Source organism: Ranitomeya variabilis, chromosome 4 (assembly GCF_051348905.1).
Source record: "Ranitomeya variabilis isolate aRanVar5 chromosome 4, aRanVar5.hap1, whole genome shotgun sequence".
In the NCBI taxonomy this organism is placed as follows: domain Eukaryota; kingdom Metazoa; phylum Chordata; class Amphibia; order Anura; family Dendrobatidae; genus Ranitomeya; species Ranitomeya variabilis.
The window spans coordinates 717,093,749-717,113,761 of record NC_135235.1 but is presented as its reverse complement, the minus strand read 5'-3'; the positions used below and the strand labels follow the sequence as shown (position 1 = coordinate 717,113,761).

The 20,013-nt window shown below is 43.9% G+C and overlaps 1 protein-coding gene across 1 annotated transcript; it reads left to right on the top strand.

The window, feature by feature from the left end:
• The first annotated feature begins 2,509 nt into the window (after positions 1-2,509).
• On the top strand, positions 2,510-19,761 carry LOC143766590 (uncharacterized). Its single transcript, XM_077254382.1, has 7 exons — positions 2,510-2,556; positions 12,046-12,195; positions 12,325-12,504; positions 12,587-12,710; positions 13,166-13,263; positions 13,461-13,551; positions 17,180-19,761. Exons 2-7 carry the CDS (start codon positions 12,118-12,120, stop codon positions 18,748-18,750), a joined length of 2,142 nt encoding a protein of 713 aa, XP_077110497.1. The 5' UTR covers positions 2,510-2,556; positions 12,046-12,117; the 3' UTR covers positions 18,751-19,761.
• Positions 19,762-20,013: the final 252 nt, after the last annotated feature.

The window sequence follows — 20,013 nt, the reverse complement described above, 5'->3', positions numbered from 1 at the left end:
ATTTTGGGGGTGACAGGTTCCCTTTAACAGGGGGAGACGGAGGGCGGGGGAGACGGAGGGCGGGGGAGACGGAGGGCGGGGGAGACGGAGGGCGGGGGAGACGGAAAGCGGGGGAGACGGAGGGAGGGGGACAATTTAGTAATTAAACTCATCTATCTGACATTATCAGACGCCCACAGTGTCATCCCTTTGGGTCCTCACATGGATTGTGGGGGCACCGCCATTCCACTTGGTGAAAAGAAGTCCAGTGATGAAATGACATCTGCAGGGAGGTCACTGCTCTGGGGGGCACAGGATGGGGAAAAGTCACAATACCTAGAATAAAACAGAAAAAAAATCATGCAGAAAACTGGATACAAGTAGTGGCTGACACCAGTGGCCACCGGGCTAATACTGACCAGCACAGAGTGCGAGGGGAGAATAAAGTCAGGGATCTGGAGACATTGTTGTAAAGCTGCTTCGCTCCCAGAGGTCATAGCTCAGTCATCAACCTGACAGCATGTGTCCCCAATAATATTAATGAGAACACATTTTATGTATATAAAAAAAAAAAAAAAAAAAAACAGGACCGACCCCTCACCACCAGGCAGAGATTCTCATGCTAAGTAATATCAATCCCTCAGATCTCCATCATCATTCATCCCCTCCCCTGTTCGCCCCCACACACGTAGCACTATACTTTCCTGCACCCCCCCACCGCAAGTGACATCACACACACTGACCTGCACACCACACAGACCCATGCGAGTAACATCAGCCCCATTCTCCCCAGGCAGCCCCATGCAAGCAACACCACCCCATTCTCCCCAGGCAGGCCCATGCAAGCACCCTCCCCCATTCTCCCCAGGCAGCCCCATGCAAGCAACATCACCCCATTCTCCCCAGGCAGCCCCATGCAAGCAACATCACCCCATTCTCCCCTGGCAGCCCCATGCAAGCAACATCACCCCATTCTCTCCAAGCAGCCCCATGCAAGCATCACCCCATTCTCCCCAAGCAAGCATCACCCCATTCTCCCCAGGCAGCCCCATGCAAGCATCACCCCATTCTCTCCAGGCAGCCCCATGCAAGCAACACCACCCCATTCTCCCCAGGCAGCCCCATGCAAGCAACATCACCCCATTCTCCCCAGGCAGCCCCATGCAAGCAACATCACCCCATTCTCCCCAGGCAGCCCCATGCAAGCAACATCACCCCATTCTCCCCAGGCAGCCCCATGCAAGCATCATCACCCCATTCTCCCCAGGCAGCCCCATGCAAGCATCACCACCCCATTCTCCCCAGGCAGCCCCATGCAAGCAACATCCCATTCTCCCCAGGCAGCCCCATGCAAGCAACATCCCATTCTCCCCAGGCAGCCCCATGCAAGCAACATCACCCCATTCTCCCCAGGCAGCCCCATGCAAACAACACCACCCCATTCTCCCCAGGCAGCCCCATGCAAGCAACATCACCCCATTCTCCCCAGGCAGCCCCATGCAAGCAACATCACCCCATTCTCTAGGCAGCCCCATGCAAGCAACACCACCCCATTCTCCCCAGGCAGCCCCATGCAAGCAACACCACCCCATTCTCCCCAGGCAGCCCCATGCAAGCAACACCACCCCATTCTCCCCAGGCAGCCCCATGCAAGCAACATCACCCCATTCTCCCCAGGCAGCCCCATGCAAGCAACACCACCCCATTCTCCCCAGGCAGCCCCATGCAAGCAACACCACCCCATTCTCCCCAGGCAGCCCCATGCAAGCAACACCACCCCATTCTCCCCAGGCAGCCCCATGCAAGCATCACCACCCCATTCTCCCCAGGCAGCCCCATGCAAGCAACACCACCCCATTCTCCCCAGGCAGCCCCATGCAAGCAACATCACCCCATTCTCCCCAGGCAGCCCCATGCAAGCAACATCACCCCATTCTCTCCAGGCAGCCCCATGCAAGCAACATCACCCCATTCTCCCCAGGCAGCCCCATGCAAGCAACATCACCCCATTCTCCCCAGGCAGCCCCATGCAAGCATCACCACCCCATTCTCCCCAGGCAGCCCCATGCAAGCAACATCACCCCATTCTCCCCAGGCAGCCCCATGCAAGCATCATCACCCCATTCTCCCCAGGCAGCCCCATGCAAGCATCACCACCCCATTCTCCCCAGCAGCCCCATGCAAGCAACACCCCATTCTCCCCAGCAGCCCCATGCAAGCAACACCACCCCATTCTCCCCAGGCAGACTCCCACTTACCTGATCTATGACTTTGGAGAATGACCCCCATAATACCCCAAATCTTGCACAAAAATCCTCGAAATCCAGCCATGACATCCACAGCCTCCTCCTGTCTGCTCTGCTCTATAGAGGAAGAGGCAAATCCTGCACAAAACACTCCAAAACCAAATCCTGCACGAAATCCCGCCATGACATCCACAGCTTCCTCGTGTGTGCTCTGTCTGTTCTATGGAGGAAGAGGCGCCGCCCCTTCCGGTCACATGGGCAGAGGTCCTTTAGCCGACTTGGATTTAGCCTCTACCGTATATATATCTGGAGTGCGGCTCTGCAGGTGGAGGTAGGTGGTGGAGATTCCCCATTTCTTGGGGGGGACATTAACCCCTTCAGCGCGAAGACGCTTTTGGGGTCTCTGCGTTGTGTGAACAGTGACGTAACAGCTGTGGACAGAATGCGGCTTCGCTGGTTCCCAAGTCCTCAGACACCTGCAGGATGAGAGGACAGAAGCCCAGAGAAGTTCTCCCACAATGCGATGATTTCTCTCCTAGTTCCGCTCCAGCACAATAATGTAGATACTAGTGATGAGTGAGCGTGCTCGGCACTTGATCGAGTTTCATGTGTGCTTTGGCCCCGTATGTTTCACGGCCAACAGCCAATAAACATAGTTACATAGGTTGAATAACGACCTAGGTCCATCAAGTTCCAGCTTTCTCCACCAATTGTTCATTTTGTCACTAATTTAACTGTAACCCACAGTGTTACTTGTACTGAGGAAATCATCCAGCCATTTTTTAAAAGCTGTTATGGTGTCTGCCGTGCTAGGTGCGTTACTCTACATTTATCAATATTAAACTTCATTTGATCTTATCCATATCATTTTTTACTATTGTAATTTCAAGGTCAGATTTTAATATCCTACTGTCACAGGGTCCTTCTCCGGTACCACACAATCAACAGAGCAAGAGAGTAGTCACCAATTCCAAGACCTTTATTTAGGCAAAACACAAAAGGTCCATATATACTATCCATCACACAAAGGATAAAATATTCCAGAACACGAATGCATTTCAGTAACAGGATAAAAGTCCAGCAATCCAGTACAGAGTATAACAGTCCATATTCCTTCTTTCTCTCTGATATGCTCTTCACATCATGATTCCACATCAGACTGATCTCTGTGTCTCACCTCCCTGATATTTACAAATCTCCCCCCTGATTCACAGGCCAGGAGGGGGAAGGTCCCAGGGGCTCATTGTTTCAACAAGCTAGGTCAACATGTCATTAGCATATTAGCAAACAACATTATTCACTGACCCTGTGGAGAGATAACAATACAGAACTGTGGGGAGAATATCAGAGAACAACTCATCCTACAAGATACAGTAACACCATGATAATCAGTAAAATAGAAATATACACAAAAATGATACCCACATAACATATCACACCATCACAACCTCTCCCCCCTCATAATAAGTGAGCACGCCATTAGGTCTACACAGACCTCTGGCCTGCTCACTTTTGTCCACTTTGCTCCACTGTTTATAGTTCCTTGTACAGTGGCAGGGGTTGCAATAATCATGAGCACTTGTCCATAAATTCCCGGGTCCTGGCTTTATGGTCATACCAGGCTTTTTGACTAGACTGGGCCGTTCGCTGATGTTCATTAGCCAAGGTAGCTAGCTGGGCGAGACAGTCTCTGAACTCTAGAACGTAGGGAATGATGGGCGTTCCGGTATCTGCGATATCTCCCTCCAATTGTTCTTTCAGAAGAAGGAGAGGCCCACGGACCTTCTGCTTCCACAAAATGACTTTGCAACTCCCCAATGTCATTTCCAAGGAGGATATCTGCAGGAAGTCCTCCCATAACGCCAATCCAACACAGTTTTTCTCCAAAACCGAAATCCAAACGTACCAAAGCTCTCTGTATATATTTGCGGACACCCCCGCCAGGACAATGGTAATTCCTGGGCCCTGGTGAATTGTCTCGGGTCGAACCACACAGGGGTTAGCGGTCAGGAATGCCCCTGTGTCTCTAAATCCCGACACTTTGTATCCATCAATTAAGACATCCTGCAGGTGGCAATGTGTCATGAATCCCAATGGCAGGGATTAAGGCAAAAACGGACAAGCTCTAGGATGATGGTAACTCAGGTGACCGCGACGCTGAACCTAACACGCAAATAACAGTAGCCGGGGGGCGTTCCTACGTTTTATCCCTAGACGTCTCTCGCCAGCCGGAGATCTAGCTACCCCTAGCAGAGGAATACACAGACCTGGCTTGCCTCCAGGGAAACCCCAAAAGTGATAGTAGCCCCCCACATATAATAACGGTTAGGTTCTGGACAGAATTCTATCACATTGCATAATCTCCGGTGCCTGCTCAGAAGACACCGCCAAATGGTGCACAGGTTTGCGCTCCCGTAAACGCCGATCAATCTGAATAGCCATAGTCATGGATTCGTTCAGACCTGTGGGCGTAGGAAACCCCACCATGACATCTTTAACGGCGTCAGAGAGACCTTCTCTGAAATTCGCCGCCAGGGCGCACTCATTCCACTGAGTAAGCACTGACCATTTTCGAAATTTTTGACAATATATTTCAGCTTCATCATGCCTTTGAGAGAGGGCTATCAATGCCTTTTCAGCCTGAATCTCCAAATTAGGTTCCTCATAGAGCAACCCCAGTGCCAGAAAAAACGCATCCACATTGAGCAACGCAGGATCCCCTGGTGCCAATGCAAATGCGCAATTCTGGGGGTCACCCCGCAACAAGGAATGTTGTGAAATTGGATTCTGGGCTCCCCCGGTGGCCACTTGTGGAATTGAACTTGTGTGCATTATCCCCTCTGTTCACCTGCTCCTATCAGGATGTGGGAGTCGCTATATAACCTTGCTCCTCTGTCAGTTTCATGCCGGTCAACAATGTAATCAGAAGCCTTCTGTGCTTGTTCCTGCTACTAGACAACCCCCAGCTAAGTTGGACTTTTGTCCTTGTGTGTTTTTGCATTTTTGTTCCTGTTCACAGCTGCTGTTTCGTTACTGTGTCTGGAAAGCTCTTGTGATCGGAAATTGCCACTCTGGTGTTATGAGTTAATGCTAGAGTCTTAAAGTAATTTCTGGATGGTGTTTTGATAGGGTTTTCTGCTGACCATGAAAGTGCCCTTTCTGTCTTCATGCTATCTAGTAAGCGGACCTCGATTTTGCTAAACCTATTTTCATACTACGTTTGTCATTTCATCTAAAATCACCGCCAATATATGTGGGGGCCTCTGTCTGCCTTTTGGGGAAATTTCTCTAGAGGTGAGCCAGGACTGTCTTTTCCTCTGCTAGGATTAGGTAGTTCTCCGGCTGGCGCTGGGCATCTAGGGATAAAAAAACGTAGGCATGCTACCCGGCCACTTCTAGTTGTGCAGCAGGTTTAGTTCATGGTCAGTATAGTTTCCATCTTCCAAGAGCTAGTTCTCATATATGCTGGGCTATGTTCTCTCGCCATTGAGAATCATGACAAAGGAAATAACAATTTTAACCTGCTGAGCGGGGTCTCCAGCGGAGCGAGATCTCAGAGAAAGATACAATTTACAATTGTGCTTAAAATTCAAAAAACAAGATCTATCTCCAGAAAAGAACTCAGGTATAGGGATCTTGGGTTCAGACATAGGAGCATGTATAACATAGTCTTGGATATTTTGAACCTTAGAAGCAAGAGTACTCAGGTTTGAAGCTAAACTCTGGATATCCATTTCTCAGCAGCTGAGATCTGAGCCATTCAGGGGTTAAGAGAAGAGAAAAAAGCAGCAGATTGCAACTATGGCTAGACAGAGCTTCAGAGTAAAAAAAAAAAAAAAAAGTGTCAGAAACTTCTCTTTTCTCTCCTTCTTCAGCCAATACCTTTAATACTTTTTGGGCCGGCAATACTGTCATGAATCCCAATGGCAGGGATTAAGGCAAAAACGGACAAGCTCTAGGATGATGGTAACTCAGGTGACCGCGACGCTGAACCTAACACGCAAATAACAGTAGCCGGGGGGCGTTCCTACGTTTTATCCCTAGACGTCTCTCGCCAGCCGGAGATCTAGCTACCCCTAGCAGAGGAATACACAGACCTGGCTTGCCTCCAGGGAAACCCCAAAAGTGATAGTAGCCCCCCACATATAATAACGGTTAGGTAAGAGGAAAACACATACGCAGGATGAATATAGATTCAGCAAAGCGAGGCCCTCTGACTAGATAGTAGAAAATACAAAAGAGGACTTCGCTGTCACCTCAAAACCCTCAAAAAGCCATCCTGAAATTACCTTAACTCCTGGTATCAATTCATGACACCAGAGTAGTAATTTCAGATCACTAGAGCTTCCAGCCGCAAGGATATATAAATGCGTGCTGGACAAAAAGACACAATAGATTCAGAAGATCAGACTTAGCTGGATTGCAGACTTGGAGCAGGTAACAAGCAACAGAGGTACTCTGGTAACATTGATTGCCGGCACTAGAATGACTGAGAAGCCAGCCTAAGTAGGAAACTCCCAATTGCCTGATGGAAACAGGTGCACTGGAAACCCAAAACAAAAGTCAACCAGTACCACCAGTAGCCACCAGAGGGAGCCCAAAAACAGAATTCACAACAGCAATGCCCTTGCTGTGCATTTCTGATGGACAAAGGTCAGAGTCCGTACACTCCAGGAGGGGTATCTATGGTGCCGTGGTCGGTGGTCCACTCTGGTGGGGGTGGTGGTTCCTCTTCCTCAGGCGGGATGGAGTGCACAAGATGCACTGGACGAGGTGGGGCTGCGTGGGGCTCCCTCCAAATCCTTGAGGGACAGCCAGACTGCAAATGTCCAGGTTGCCCACACCCATAACATCTCCTCTCTGTGATACCCCCAGGTCGTGGTCGGATCTGTTGGGGCCTAGGATTGTGAGCTGTGATTGTCATCGGCCTGCGGCTAGGTGGAGGGGCAGATATAATCGGAGGGGGACGGGGCGCGGTCAAAGGCCGTGGTTCATTGTCCAGAAGCCTCCTCCATTGCGGTCGGATAGTAAGGGCTTCATCGGCCAGGGCTGCAGCTCTATCCACGGTGCACGGCGTGCCCTCCTGGACCCATTCCCGTACCTCTGCGGGGAACTTGGCAAGAAATTGTTCTATAAGGAACGCCTGTAGAACATCTTCCACCGTAAAGGCATTTTCTGCATCCAGCCATCTCCGACATGCCTGGGACATCTTATGTGCATACATCCTAAACGATCCCCCGTAGTACATGGGAGGTCTCGGAACTTGGCCCTATATGAGCCTGGGGTGATAGCGTGGTAATCCAGGATAGTCTGCTTTACGATGTCATAAACCCGATTCCGCTGTGAGTCAATGGTTCGGTAAGCCTCCGCCAGGCTACCGTTCAGGAGTCCCACTAACAAACGCATCCAGCCACAGTGGGGCACCTCCATCACAGTACACTGCTGCTTAAAGTCCTTGAAGAACCCCTCCACATCTCCGGAAGCCTCATCAAATGGCTTAAACTGTGTCCGGGTGATCCGTACAGGCTCCCGGATCATTGGGTTTACATTCCACATTGTGTTACTCCCTCTTTCAAGCTCCATTGCTTCTTGTCTCCACTGTGCCCGGCGGGCAGCCTCCTCCTTGTACTCCTAAGACACGCCTGGGCCCAGAACCACCATCTCTTCTTTGTAATACACCACCCACTGGCTTTTTGGGGTGGGGGTCCTCGTCTCCTTTGCTCGTCCTTCAGACGAATGCATTTCACTAACAGGATAAAAGTCTAACAATCCAGCACAGAGGATAACAGTCCATATTCCCTTCTTTCTCTCTGATATGCTCTTCACATCATGGTTCCACATCAGACTGATCTCTGTGTCTCACCTCCCTGATATTTACAAATCTCCCCCTTCATTCACAGGCCAGGAGGGGGAAGGTCCCAGGGGCTCATTGTTTCAACAAGCTAGGTCAACATGTCATTAGCATATTAGCAAACACCATTATTCACTGACCCTGTGGAGAGATAACAATACAGAACTGTGGGGAGAATATCAGATGGCAAATAACAACTCATCCTACAAGATACAGTAACACCATGATAATCAGTAAAATAGAAATATACACAAAAATGATACCCACATAACATATCACACCATCACACCTACATAGTTTGGTGTCGTCAGCAAAGACTGACACTTTACTCTCAATACCATCTGCAAGGTCATTAATGAAGAGGTTAAAAAGAATTGATCCTAGCGCAGATCCACTGCTGACTATATCCTATTTAGAGAACGTACCATTTATGATAATAACTCTTAGTTTCCTGTCATTTAGCCAATTCCTTACCCATCTGCATATAGTCCCCCAGTCCTTGCTTCTGTAGCTTCAGTATAAGGCTGTTATGTGGTACAGAATTATATGTCTTTGCAAAGTCCAGATAAATCACATCATTACCAACATCCAGATTGGCACTCACCTCCTCATAGAAATACAACATGTTTGTTAAACAAGACTTATCTTTCCTGAGTCCATGCTGGTTGTCAGATATATTATTCTCTGCAATATATCTCTGCAGGTCATCTCTTATGATGCCCTAAACATTTTTGCACACTATTGATGTCAGACTTACCAGACGGTAGTTACCTGGATCCACCTTCTTACCTTTCTTAAATATCAGTACCACATCAGCCATCTTCCAATGTTCAAATTGCTCAGACACATGAGTACTTCTTTTTGTGTTTATCTATTATTTCAGATGGTGAACTTGAATTTTTGCCTGGTTGAATGATAACTGAAACAGACGGTTCATTTTTGAACATTGATGAAAAGTGCCTGTTTAATATCTCAGCCTTTTGTTTGTCTTCTATAACAATTATCTTGTTATTATCATTTTTAAGGGGCCGGAATTATCTTTTTTTCCCCTTGGCATTGATTAGTGTAGAGACACGGGGGGTCAGCGGTGCTCTGGTTCGCAAGCCGAAACTACATGGACTAGGGATCATCCTAACGAACGCCCACTCTCCTTTTACCATGGGCGTAATACTACTCAGACAGCACAGAGTGAGGGTAAAAGAGTGTGGCAATAATTTATTTAACCACAAAACAGGCAAATAATACATAGAATAGTCCCAGCAAAATAATCAATATAGTGCACATTACAGAGTCTCACCTTTCCGCTGACTCGCCAGGATAAGAGAAGCTGTTACTTCAGAGCTTCCAGGGCCAACGACCCCACCTGTACACAGGGGAGGTAATGACAAGCCTAGGAAGATGAATGAGCGTGTTAATGTGGATATAATCTGTGCTGCTGAGTAGATGTAGGTCCAGACGTATTTCACATAAAGAGAGGTGGTTTATTCAACGTGTTTCGAAGCCTAAGCGACTAGGATACTGTCTTATATATACAAATTTCAAATAACGGCGCCATTGGCATCACCTGACAAACAGACAATGTCAGAGTTCACAGATACAGCACATGACATATTCAAGAATTCATGTATATTTGAGTAAAGTATTTAAACATTGAAATTTCATGGTATTAATATTTGCTTGTCAGGTGATCTCATTGGTGCCGTTATTTGAAATTTTGTATATATAAGACAGTATCCTACTTCTGACTCTGTATTCGCATGGTATTTCCTGATGGAAGAAGTCGCTTAGACTTCGAAACGCGTTGAATAAACCACCTTTACAATAGTTAGCAAGGCCGAAGAAACAGATTTCGTCAGAATAAATCCCCAAAAATAACTCTATTATAAACCAATAATACTAGAAATATATTGCACAGGGGATATGGCAGCCAATTCCCACAAGAAGAATCCTTGAAACACAGAATTCGAAATGATTCTTTCTTCGCAGTTTCTATAGGACTTAATACATTCCTGATTCCGGAGAGTAATAGAAATATGGCAGAAAACAGAGGAAGAAAGTTCAGAGATGAAGCTTCATAGAAAGACATTGAAGTTACAGATGCCATTTAACCCTTTCTGGGAAAGTGATTCCAGCACTTCACCAAGTAAATCCCATAGGAACTATAGCAGGTAAAGACCCCAATATCCCCAGGTGTCCCTTCTAATTGGGGGGAAACTGTCACCCCTAATAATCCTCAGACAGTTCTGACAAACACAGAAAAGTGCCCCTTTATAGAGGTGACAGAAAGTCTGTTTAGTCACTTTAGCTTCATAGTATCAGCTCTAATCCAATGGTGAGAGAGCGATTTACCCTGAAGAGTCACAGATTGTGGGGTTGTTATATAATGTTATATTTAGGGGGTTTTGTGTTGTCTCCTTATAAGAATCACAATGGTTTTGTTCCTTTTCCGCTGATAGATACAAACGACCCAACTATGAAAGACAGGAACCAAGGAAACCTGTATTAAGGTACCTTCACACTCAGCAACTTTGCAACGAGAACGACAACGATCCGTGACGTTGCAGCGTCCTGGATAGTGATCTCCTTGTGTTTGACACGCAGCAGCGATCTGGATCCCGCTGTGCCATCCCTGGTCGGAGCTAGAAGTCCAGAACTTTATTTCGTCGTCAGGTCGGCGTGTATCGTCATGTTTGACATCAAAAGCAACGATGTCAGCAACGTTTTACATGGAGCTAACGACCTGCGAGAACGATAAGTGAGTCGCCGTTACGTCACTGGATCGCTCCTGCATCGTTCTGGAGTTGCTGTGTTTGACGTCTCTACAGCGATTTAAACAGCGATGCTCCGGTGATCGGCTCGTTGTCTATATGGCTGCAGCGTCGCTGAGTGTGACGGTACCTTTACTCTCATAGTACCGTGCCCCTTTCTTGGCCCCCAGACACAGTATAATGTTCCCACAGTATCCCCCACACATTATGATAGTACAAGATGTCCCACACAATATTCTTCCACCCAAACCACTAGATAATAAATCCTCACTTATCCCATTTTTGATACAGTACAGTGCCAGTTTCTTGGCCCCCCCACACACACAGTATAATTTTTCCACAGTACCTGCATCCCCAATTTTTTATGGTATTTTTCATGTAATACAAAGAAGCCTACAAAAAAAATCTAAAAAACCTAATATAAAGAGAAAATAAAACTGTGTACATGGAGATATTGACGTCAAACAACTCCTGTCTTGTTGTTCTTACAAACAAGCTTTTATAAAAGCCTCAAACTTCTGTGTGTGAATCAGACATGAGATGTAACGTGATAGAAGATTACAGTACGGGGAAGACGGGAAACAGTCATATAGACAGCTGGTGGTGATGGAGTAAGTGACGGACTTTGGCCAAATATGTTCCTAGAGCCGTAGTAGAAGATGAAGATGTCGTCCTCATCATGAAGTAGTTATTTCTCCTGTCACGTGTAATGAATATCTCCTGCAGTATTGCTAATTCTGATTCCAGTGTCGGTAAATGAGACGAGAATTAGCGTTATGGAAGATGAGTCTATGAGGAACGTATTCAGCTGCCAACTCCGAGGAAGAAACTGCTTGTTGTCTGTGGCCTAAATACATAGGTTTTATTAGTAGACGTCAGGGAAGAACGCCGTATGTTGTAAAATAATAAAAAATACCATTGCTGCTTGGGTCCCCCGCCAGTCTCTGTATTTCCTAGTCATTCCCAATGAACTTGTGATTCCTACAGCCAATCAGTTGCTGAAGCAGTAAGAAACATAGCCAGTCATTGGGAGCATGGAGATGTCTTAGCCAGCAATTCAACTTATGTTCCAGTCCATTAAAGACTAGAGAATACAACATCTACATGTTCTATCTCCTCATGTGTTTCCCTTATTATCTCCAGTAATTGTATTATTACACAGGATTTTTATGATGTTACATCGGCTCATCTTCTCATTCAGGTTCCTACAATATCAGATCCTCTCAGTGAAGATCATCTATATAAGACAATTTTCCTGAATTACCCATCAAGAATGGATATGGACAGAGACAAGATGGGGGAGAGGATATTACACCTCACCCTAGAGATCCTCTTCCAGCTTACTGGAGAGGTGAGAGATTCTGATGACGTCACATTACCTCATTCTAATCTATGAGAATAACAGATGGACAGAACTGGAGAGGTGAGGACTCTGGAAATGTCTGTAGTGAGATTTATTAATGTGTCTCTCCATAACCAGAATTACATAGTAGTGAAGAAGACCTCTAGTGAGCGCTGTCAGGACCCTGTGTCTGAGGGATGGGGAAGACCCAAGAGTCCAGTCCTAAGGCCTCCGTGTAACCCCCTGGTTTATGAGGATATCAATGACCAGAAGATCCTAGAACTCGCCTGCAAGATGATTGAACTGATGACTGGAGAGGTGACTCTGCTGGGAATGTTGGAACATTATACAGTAATGCTATGAAGGGATCAGGGGATGAGGGTATCATTGTATGTGTCAGGTTCCTGTAAGGTGTCAGGATGTCGCTGTCTATTTCTCCATGGAGGAGTGGGAGTATTTAGAGGGACACAAAGATGTATACAAGGAAATCATGATGGAGATTCCTCAACCCCTAACATCACCAGGTAATAGACAGGACTAAGGCCCCATACACACGTTCAGGAATTGATGCAGAAAATTCCTGTGAAAATCCTGACATTTCTGCCGGATTTCCGCATGAAAACCGCATGCGTTTTTTTGCGCGTTTTTGACGCGGTTCTTCCCAAACATTTCCCAATGCATTAGACAGTGGGAAAACCGCGAAAAAAATGCAAAATTAATGAGCATGTCCAGTTTTTTACCGCAATGCGTTTTTCATGCGGAAAAACGCACATCATGTGCACAGAAATTGCGGATTTCATTAAAAATGATAGGATGCTTAATGTATGCAGATTATTTGCGGTTTTATAGCGTTTTTATAGCGCAAAAACGCTAAAAAACCGCAAATAATCTGCACTGTGTGAACATAGCCTAAATGCACGCAGCCTATAATTATCTGTATGTAAACAATGAATTCAGCCCTTGTATGTGTTTCCTTCAGATCTATCCAGTAAGAGGACACCACCAGAGAGATGTCCCCATCCTCTTCTTCCAGAGGACTGTAAACAAGAAGATCCCAATGTTCCTCAGTATCATCAGGTAGATGGAGAGAAGGTGTCATGAGATCTCCCCTATGATGTGTAGATGGCTGCGAAGGTCTTGTGCTCAGCTTTGTTTTATCCACCAATATTATATGTTTTATACTTGTGTAATGAGAACGGTGGAGATGGCAGGATTAGAGCTGACCATAGATGTGACTTCTCCATCTGTGTGTGACTTTACAATATTTGTTTCAGGGTGAAGATCTGACCCCTATTAATACTGCAGAGACCTATGTGATGGGTGATGAGCGGTGTAAAGAGGAGATTCCCACATATGACTACCCAGGTGAGTAGAAACCACTAAATGCAGAGAAGTCACAGATTCTTCTCAGTCACCAGCTGTGGCTGCTTTATCGATAGTCTGTTCTGGTCGTATCACAATCGTGTGATCCCCAATTTGCCTATAGACCACAACATTCTGCTCTATTTGGAAATATTGAAATTACTTTGTGAAATTAAATCCTTTTCTATAGAACTTATAACCTGCAGTATCCACCTACCCCCCTGTGATTAGTAGTTACTGACCATTACCTGCCCAGATCTGTAAACTACAAAGCCAAATAACGTAGAATGTGCAAACAAGTAACAAAATCACTTGAAGAAAAATATTATAATGGGCCTGTAAGAGAAAGCGGAGGGTAATGATGCTGCTGGATTCCTAGAATCCTGATATCTTATTGGATGAATTTACCTTCTCCTCTTCTGTGCTGCTGAATGTTCTCATATGGTCCCTACAATACCAGGTCCAGTCTTTCTGGCCAAACTTTGCTTTAATGATCAACAGCATTAAATGTGCAGTCACGGCCAAGTGTGAATTTCTGTACAATAACAACAGTTTCCCTTTATCATGACTTTTCAATTTCTTTAAAACCAACTAACTTCAAGGAGGATTATGATAAACTACATACAAAATATTACACTTGTCCCATGATATATCTCTAAGCTGTACATGGCTGATGGCTGTAAAATACATTTATTTATGCCTAAATCACTTTTTTTTGGAAATTCTGCTGTGTATTAGACTCCAAAACAGGTGATACTTTTTGAATAAAATGTAATTTATTGAACACAAAAGGTTAAAAGCCAGATAAACATGTAAATAAATCAAAAAATGTATGAAACATAAATGAATCAAAAAGTGCAAATTCCGTTAAAAGAGGGACTACACAGCCATGAGAAGGCCACCAATAACCTACAACGCTGAGATATCTGGTGTGCTACAATTATCTACGTCACTGTGAAATGTAGAGCTAAATAACAAATTGGTTCACTGCCCAAATACTAAGTCCAATGAAAGACCATAATAGCCTATGCTAATAGTGTTGTAACCGATGTCTAACCAGTAGACTACCTTGGTATAACTATGGTATAAGCATGAAGAATGATGTGCACCCAAATAAGGTGCATGGACTAGTGGCTGCAAAGTTCTAATGACTAAAAGCTCAATAAGAACAAAATAAGTATTGCAAAATTTTTTATTTAGCTCTACATTTCACAGTGACGTAGATAATTGTAGCACACCAGATATCTCAGCGTTGTAGGTTATTGGTGGCCTTCTCATGGCTGTGTAGTCCCTCTTTTAACGGAATTTGCACTTTTTGATTCATTTATGTTTCATACATTTTTTGATTTATTTACATGTTTATCTGGCTTTTAACCTTTTGTGTTCAATAAATTACATTTTATTCAAAAAGTATCACCTGTTTTGGAGTCTAATACACAGCAGAATTTCCAAAAAAAAGTGATTTACGTATTATGTATTTAGTGGTACTTGTCCCCCTGGCTATGGGGTATCACATAGAGGGCAAAATTTTGTGAGTTATATTTATTTATGCCTGCAGAAGATCTTGGCATGGCTCGAGCCTTGGTTTCATGGATTCACTCCACGTCATAAATTTCAATTTGTTTTCAATCCTAAAGAATTCAGATTACTGCACAATCTCTCCTGAAATGGGGAGCACTAATACTTTCTCTTCTCTTACCTTTGACTATCTAATATTTCTTCTTGAAACTCATCTGACAGAAAATTATGATAATTTAGATTGCCAAGAACCACCAATCCCCATACTGTAACTGCTCCAGAGAGGTTTCAGCTCTGATCACTCATTTTTTACTAATGAAGTTTGTTGAGTTTGATCACTTCAGTAGATGTGTTATTGTCTATAGTCACAGATTTTGACTACAGTAGTTAGTTCCCAAAATAATCAGTTCCTGCAGCCAGTATTATGTTTCTAATCAGGGTCCATTTTTCAAATCTGACGTGTGTCACTTCATGTGGTGATAATTTTAGAATTCTTCACAAAATATAAGCCCAAATTTTTTCACTTTCACAAAGGGTAATATAATAGCAAACAGATCGACCTCACACATTATTTTACAACTTCTCTTGTATCCGACAATTCCCTATATATGGTTGTACATTACTGTCTGGGCACATTTCAGGGTTGAGAAGGGAAAGCGTGCCATTTAGCTATTTGAATCCAGATCTTACTGGAATAGCTTGCGGACGCAAAGTATTAGGAGCAGTGTTTGTGGCCACCTATCAGCTCAAAAGTTGGCCACAACAAACAGGCTTGGTGCTATCTACTCCATCTTCCTGATCCCAGGGATTGTCTTGCTCATTACCCTTTAACACCTCTACATGGATCTGGACTTACATAGAGACCCTCTTGGCTGGGCCCACAGTGTTGCCTGCTGTTTGGTGGTGTGAAATGAGAAGAACAATAGTCAGGTAGCCGGGTCAGAACCAGTAAGGCAGAGAAAATACAAAATCAGAAGACATAAGAGTAGTCAGCAAACAGGCCTGGATCACAATAGGAAACAGATACATAAGCCATGATTGAAAATAGAGGACTGAACCAGAGAAGAACAAGGCTGTATCTGGCAGCTTCCTTCAATATGCTTCGAGCTTTCATAGAATATGGTGCTAACCAATTGGCTGTATAAGGAAGTGGATTACTTCAGCTGGACAACACATACACCCATACTGCCAGACTAGAAGGTACTACTTGTCCCAGGCACCCTTATCTTAGTGGCTGAATCGAGCCTTTGTGATCCAGAGCTTCTGGTACCAACGTCTACTCCATTTCTAGCCCGGACAGCCATATGAATAAGGACACGCCTGCTGACATCATAGGGGCAGATCCTAGAAGAGATGTGACACACCATCTGCAGAAGCCCTAATATGAGAAAATTTCAGAAAATCAGAGCTGTAGGAATCCCCATAAAAAGACTCCATTTTGGAAATTATAACCCTCAGAGAACTAATCTATTGGAATAGTGGCAATTTTTTATTCCATAGGCAATTTCTGGGAATTAGCACACAGTGGATGTAGGAGAAAAAAAATGGCAAATGTGCCATTTTATTACCCGACACATAGTGCCCTGATTGTGCTCTAGGAGACACACACACGGTAAATTAAGTGGGTTCTTCTCACTATAGTAATGCCAAATACATGTGGTTTGGGCATACTGAAAGGCTCAGAGGTGAGGGGGAAATTTGACTTTGGGAGAGTGGTTATTGCTGGATTGGTTAAGGAAGCCATGTTAATTTTTAAGAGCCTTTGAGCCACTAATAATGTGGAATCCTCCTGTTTTTCCACTGACAGATGATGGACCTGAGCGGGGACTTGTTTTTTGTTAGATGAATAAAAGTTTTATTGGTATAAGGTTCGTCAACATGTTTCTATGCGGCTTTTTGTTCCATATTTTGGAGGCAGAATGAACAAACAGTTGAACACCGCTCCACTGGTTCATCCTATGAGATTTTCTATTAGACTGTGAGCTGTCATTGTCTTGGTGAAGAATTCAATGTTTTTGCATAACTTGCCATTTTTAGAGACAGTTGAAGTAGAAATGGTAAATAACATTCAAGATATTTTATTCAAAATAATAACTGGTTTATATCTTGGCAGATGACTGTACCAGGAGATCAGAGGAACAGCTGACATCTTTAATTATTAGATCAGATGATTTTGAGATCCCACTGGATACAATTGAAGTTAATGCCATTACTCCAGATATACCATCATCCTTTCTCAGCAAAGACCTATCATCTGATCCTTTGAAACAGGTCCTGTGTTCTGATTCATTGGCGACAGCTAAGGAAAATCAGAGTCACAAAATAAGCATTAAAAATGGAAAAACTCCTAAATCAAAGAAGCCATTTTCATGTCCAGAATATGGAAACAGTTTTCCCATCGAAAAGTCTTTTCTTAAACATCCAAAAATTCACACAGTGGAGAAAAGATTTTCTTGTTCCAAGTGTGGAAAATGTTTTAAAGATAAATCCCATCTTGTTAGACACCAAAGAAGTCACATAGAGGAGAAGCCTTTTTCCTGTTCAGAATGTGGAAAATGTTTTAAACAGAAATCGGCTTTGGTTACGCACCACAGAACCCACACAGGGGTGAAACCTTTTTCATGTTTAGAATGTGGCAAATGTTTTAATGGGAAATCAGCTTTAGTTACACACCAGAGAACCCACACAGGGGAGAAGCCTTTTTCTTGTTCAGAATGTGGGAAATGTTTTAACCAGAAATACACGCTTGTTATACACCAAAGAACCCACACAGGAGTGAAACCTTTTTCATGTTCAGAATGTGGCAAATCTTTTAATGAGAAATCAGCTTTAGTTACACACCAGAGAACCCACACAGGGGAGAAGCCTTTTTCTTGTTCAGAATGTGGGAAATGTTTTAACCAGAAATGTAATTTTGTTATACACCAGAGAACCCACACAGGGGAGAAGCCTTTTTCCTGTTCAGAATGTGGGAAATGTTTTAACGAGAAATCAGTTTTGATTAAGCACCAGAGAAACCACACAGGGGAGAAGCCTTTTTCTTGTTCAGAATGTGGGGAATGTTTTAAACAGAAATCAGCTTTGGTTACGCACCAGAGAAACCACACAGGGGAGAAGCCTTTTTCTTGTTCAGAATGTGGGGAATGTTTTAAACAGAAATCAGCTTTGGTTACGCACCAGAGAACCCACACAGGGGTGAAACCTTTTTCATGTTCAGAATGTGGCAAATGTTTTCATGAGAAATCAGTTTTGGTTAAGCACCAGATAACCCACACAGGGGAGAAGCCTTTTTCCTGTTCAGAACGTGGGAAATGTTTTAACCAGAAATGTAATTTTGTTATACACCAGAGAACCCACACAGGGGAGAAGCCTTTTTCCTGTTCAGAATGTGACAAATGTTTTAACGAGAAATCAGTTTTGATTGAGCACCAGAGAACCCACACAGGGGAGAAGCCTTTTTCCTGTTCAGAGTGTGGGAAATGTTATAAGCAGAAATCAGCTTTGGTTACGCACCAGAGAACCCACACAGGGATGAAACCTTTTTCATGTTCAGAATGTGGCAAATGTTTTAACGAGAATTCAGTTTTGGTTACACACCAGAGAACCCACACAGGGGAGAAACCTTTTTCTTGTTCAGAATGTGGGAAATGTTTTAAACAGAAATCGGCTTTGGTTACGCACTAGAGAACCCACACAGTTGTAAAACCTTTTTCATGTTCAGAATGTGGCAAATGTTTTAATGAGAAATCAGTTTTGGTTACGCACCAGAGAACCCACACAGGGGAGAAGCCTTTTTCCTGTTCAGAATGTGGCAAATGTTTTAATCAGAAATCAGCTTTGTTTAACCACCAGAGAAGTCACACAGGAGAGAAGCCTTTTTCCTGTCCAGAATGTGGGAAATGTTTTAAAAAGAAATGTAATTTTGTTATACACCAAAGAACCCACACAGGGGAGGTCTTTTTCATGTTCATAATGTAGGAAATGTTTTACACTAAAATCAACTCTTTAACATCAGAGAAATCACAAAGGATTCATGTTAAGAATGTTGGAAATATTTTAACTGAAAATTGTATTTCTTAAAGGGGTTGTCCATTACTAGGACAACACTTTGTCATCCCACATGTTTGTCCTCTTTCAAATAAAAACACTCATACTCATTTTGCATGCCTGCGCTGTTCAAGGGTCTTAGCAGTCACGTTCCCGGGGCTCATGTGAGGTTGTTACATAACACAAGCCCAGCACGGAATCAGCACTGGCTTCACTGTTCCTGCAGGCCACATGTATGTTTTTAACTTTTTACAAAGAATGGATTAAATAAGACAACATTTGAATTTTTATGGAAATCAACTGGTGCTCTTTTTTTTCTTTTTTGCCTGCATTTACAAGTGGACTCCAGCGACATTGAACCTGGCACCCGTGGTCCTGTGATACTCCTCTGGTGAGCACTGTGAAAATCCTTTTTCACGTTTTACCATGCTGATTGATTCACTGTTCCTGCCTTCGGATGTATTTAACATCAAAAGGAAGCCAAGGCTGCAGCTGCTCTCTGGCTTACTCTTATTGTTTGATGTGTCCAAAGAGTGAAGATAGTGAACCAAGTTTAAGAATGCACTTGCTTTCAAAAAGCATTTGGAATTCTACTAGTCTTTTCCCTATGTTTTCTATGATCTTTAAGTACATTTTCCTTGCATGTTTCAACCAAGAAAGAAAAAAAGAATATATATTTTAACTTTGAAAAAATAAAGATTTCATACCTTTAAACATGTCTTGGAATTGTAGAGTAGAATCTGGATAAATCTTTTCCATTCCAGTGAGAAGGGTTTGTCCAAGTAGTGGATATCCCCTTTAAACATCAAAAATCTCACACAGAGAGAAACCATTATCATACCTACAGTAGAGTGTGAAAAATAAATTTCTATAAAATCATATTTTGTTGACCATCAAAAA

Coding starts and splice junctions, on each gene's coding strand:
- LOC143766590 (XM_077254382.1), top strand. CDS start 12,118: ATGGATATGGACAGAGACAAGATGGGGGAGAGGATATTACACCTCACC. Junction 12,711..13,165: donor TCAACCCCTAACATCACCAG/GTAATAGACAGG, acceptor TGTTTCCTTCAG/ATCTATCCAGTAAGAGGACA. Junction 13,552..17,179: donor TCCCACATATGACTACCCAG/GTGAGTAGAAAC, acceptor ATATCTTGGCAG/ATGACTGTACCAGGAGATCA.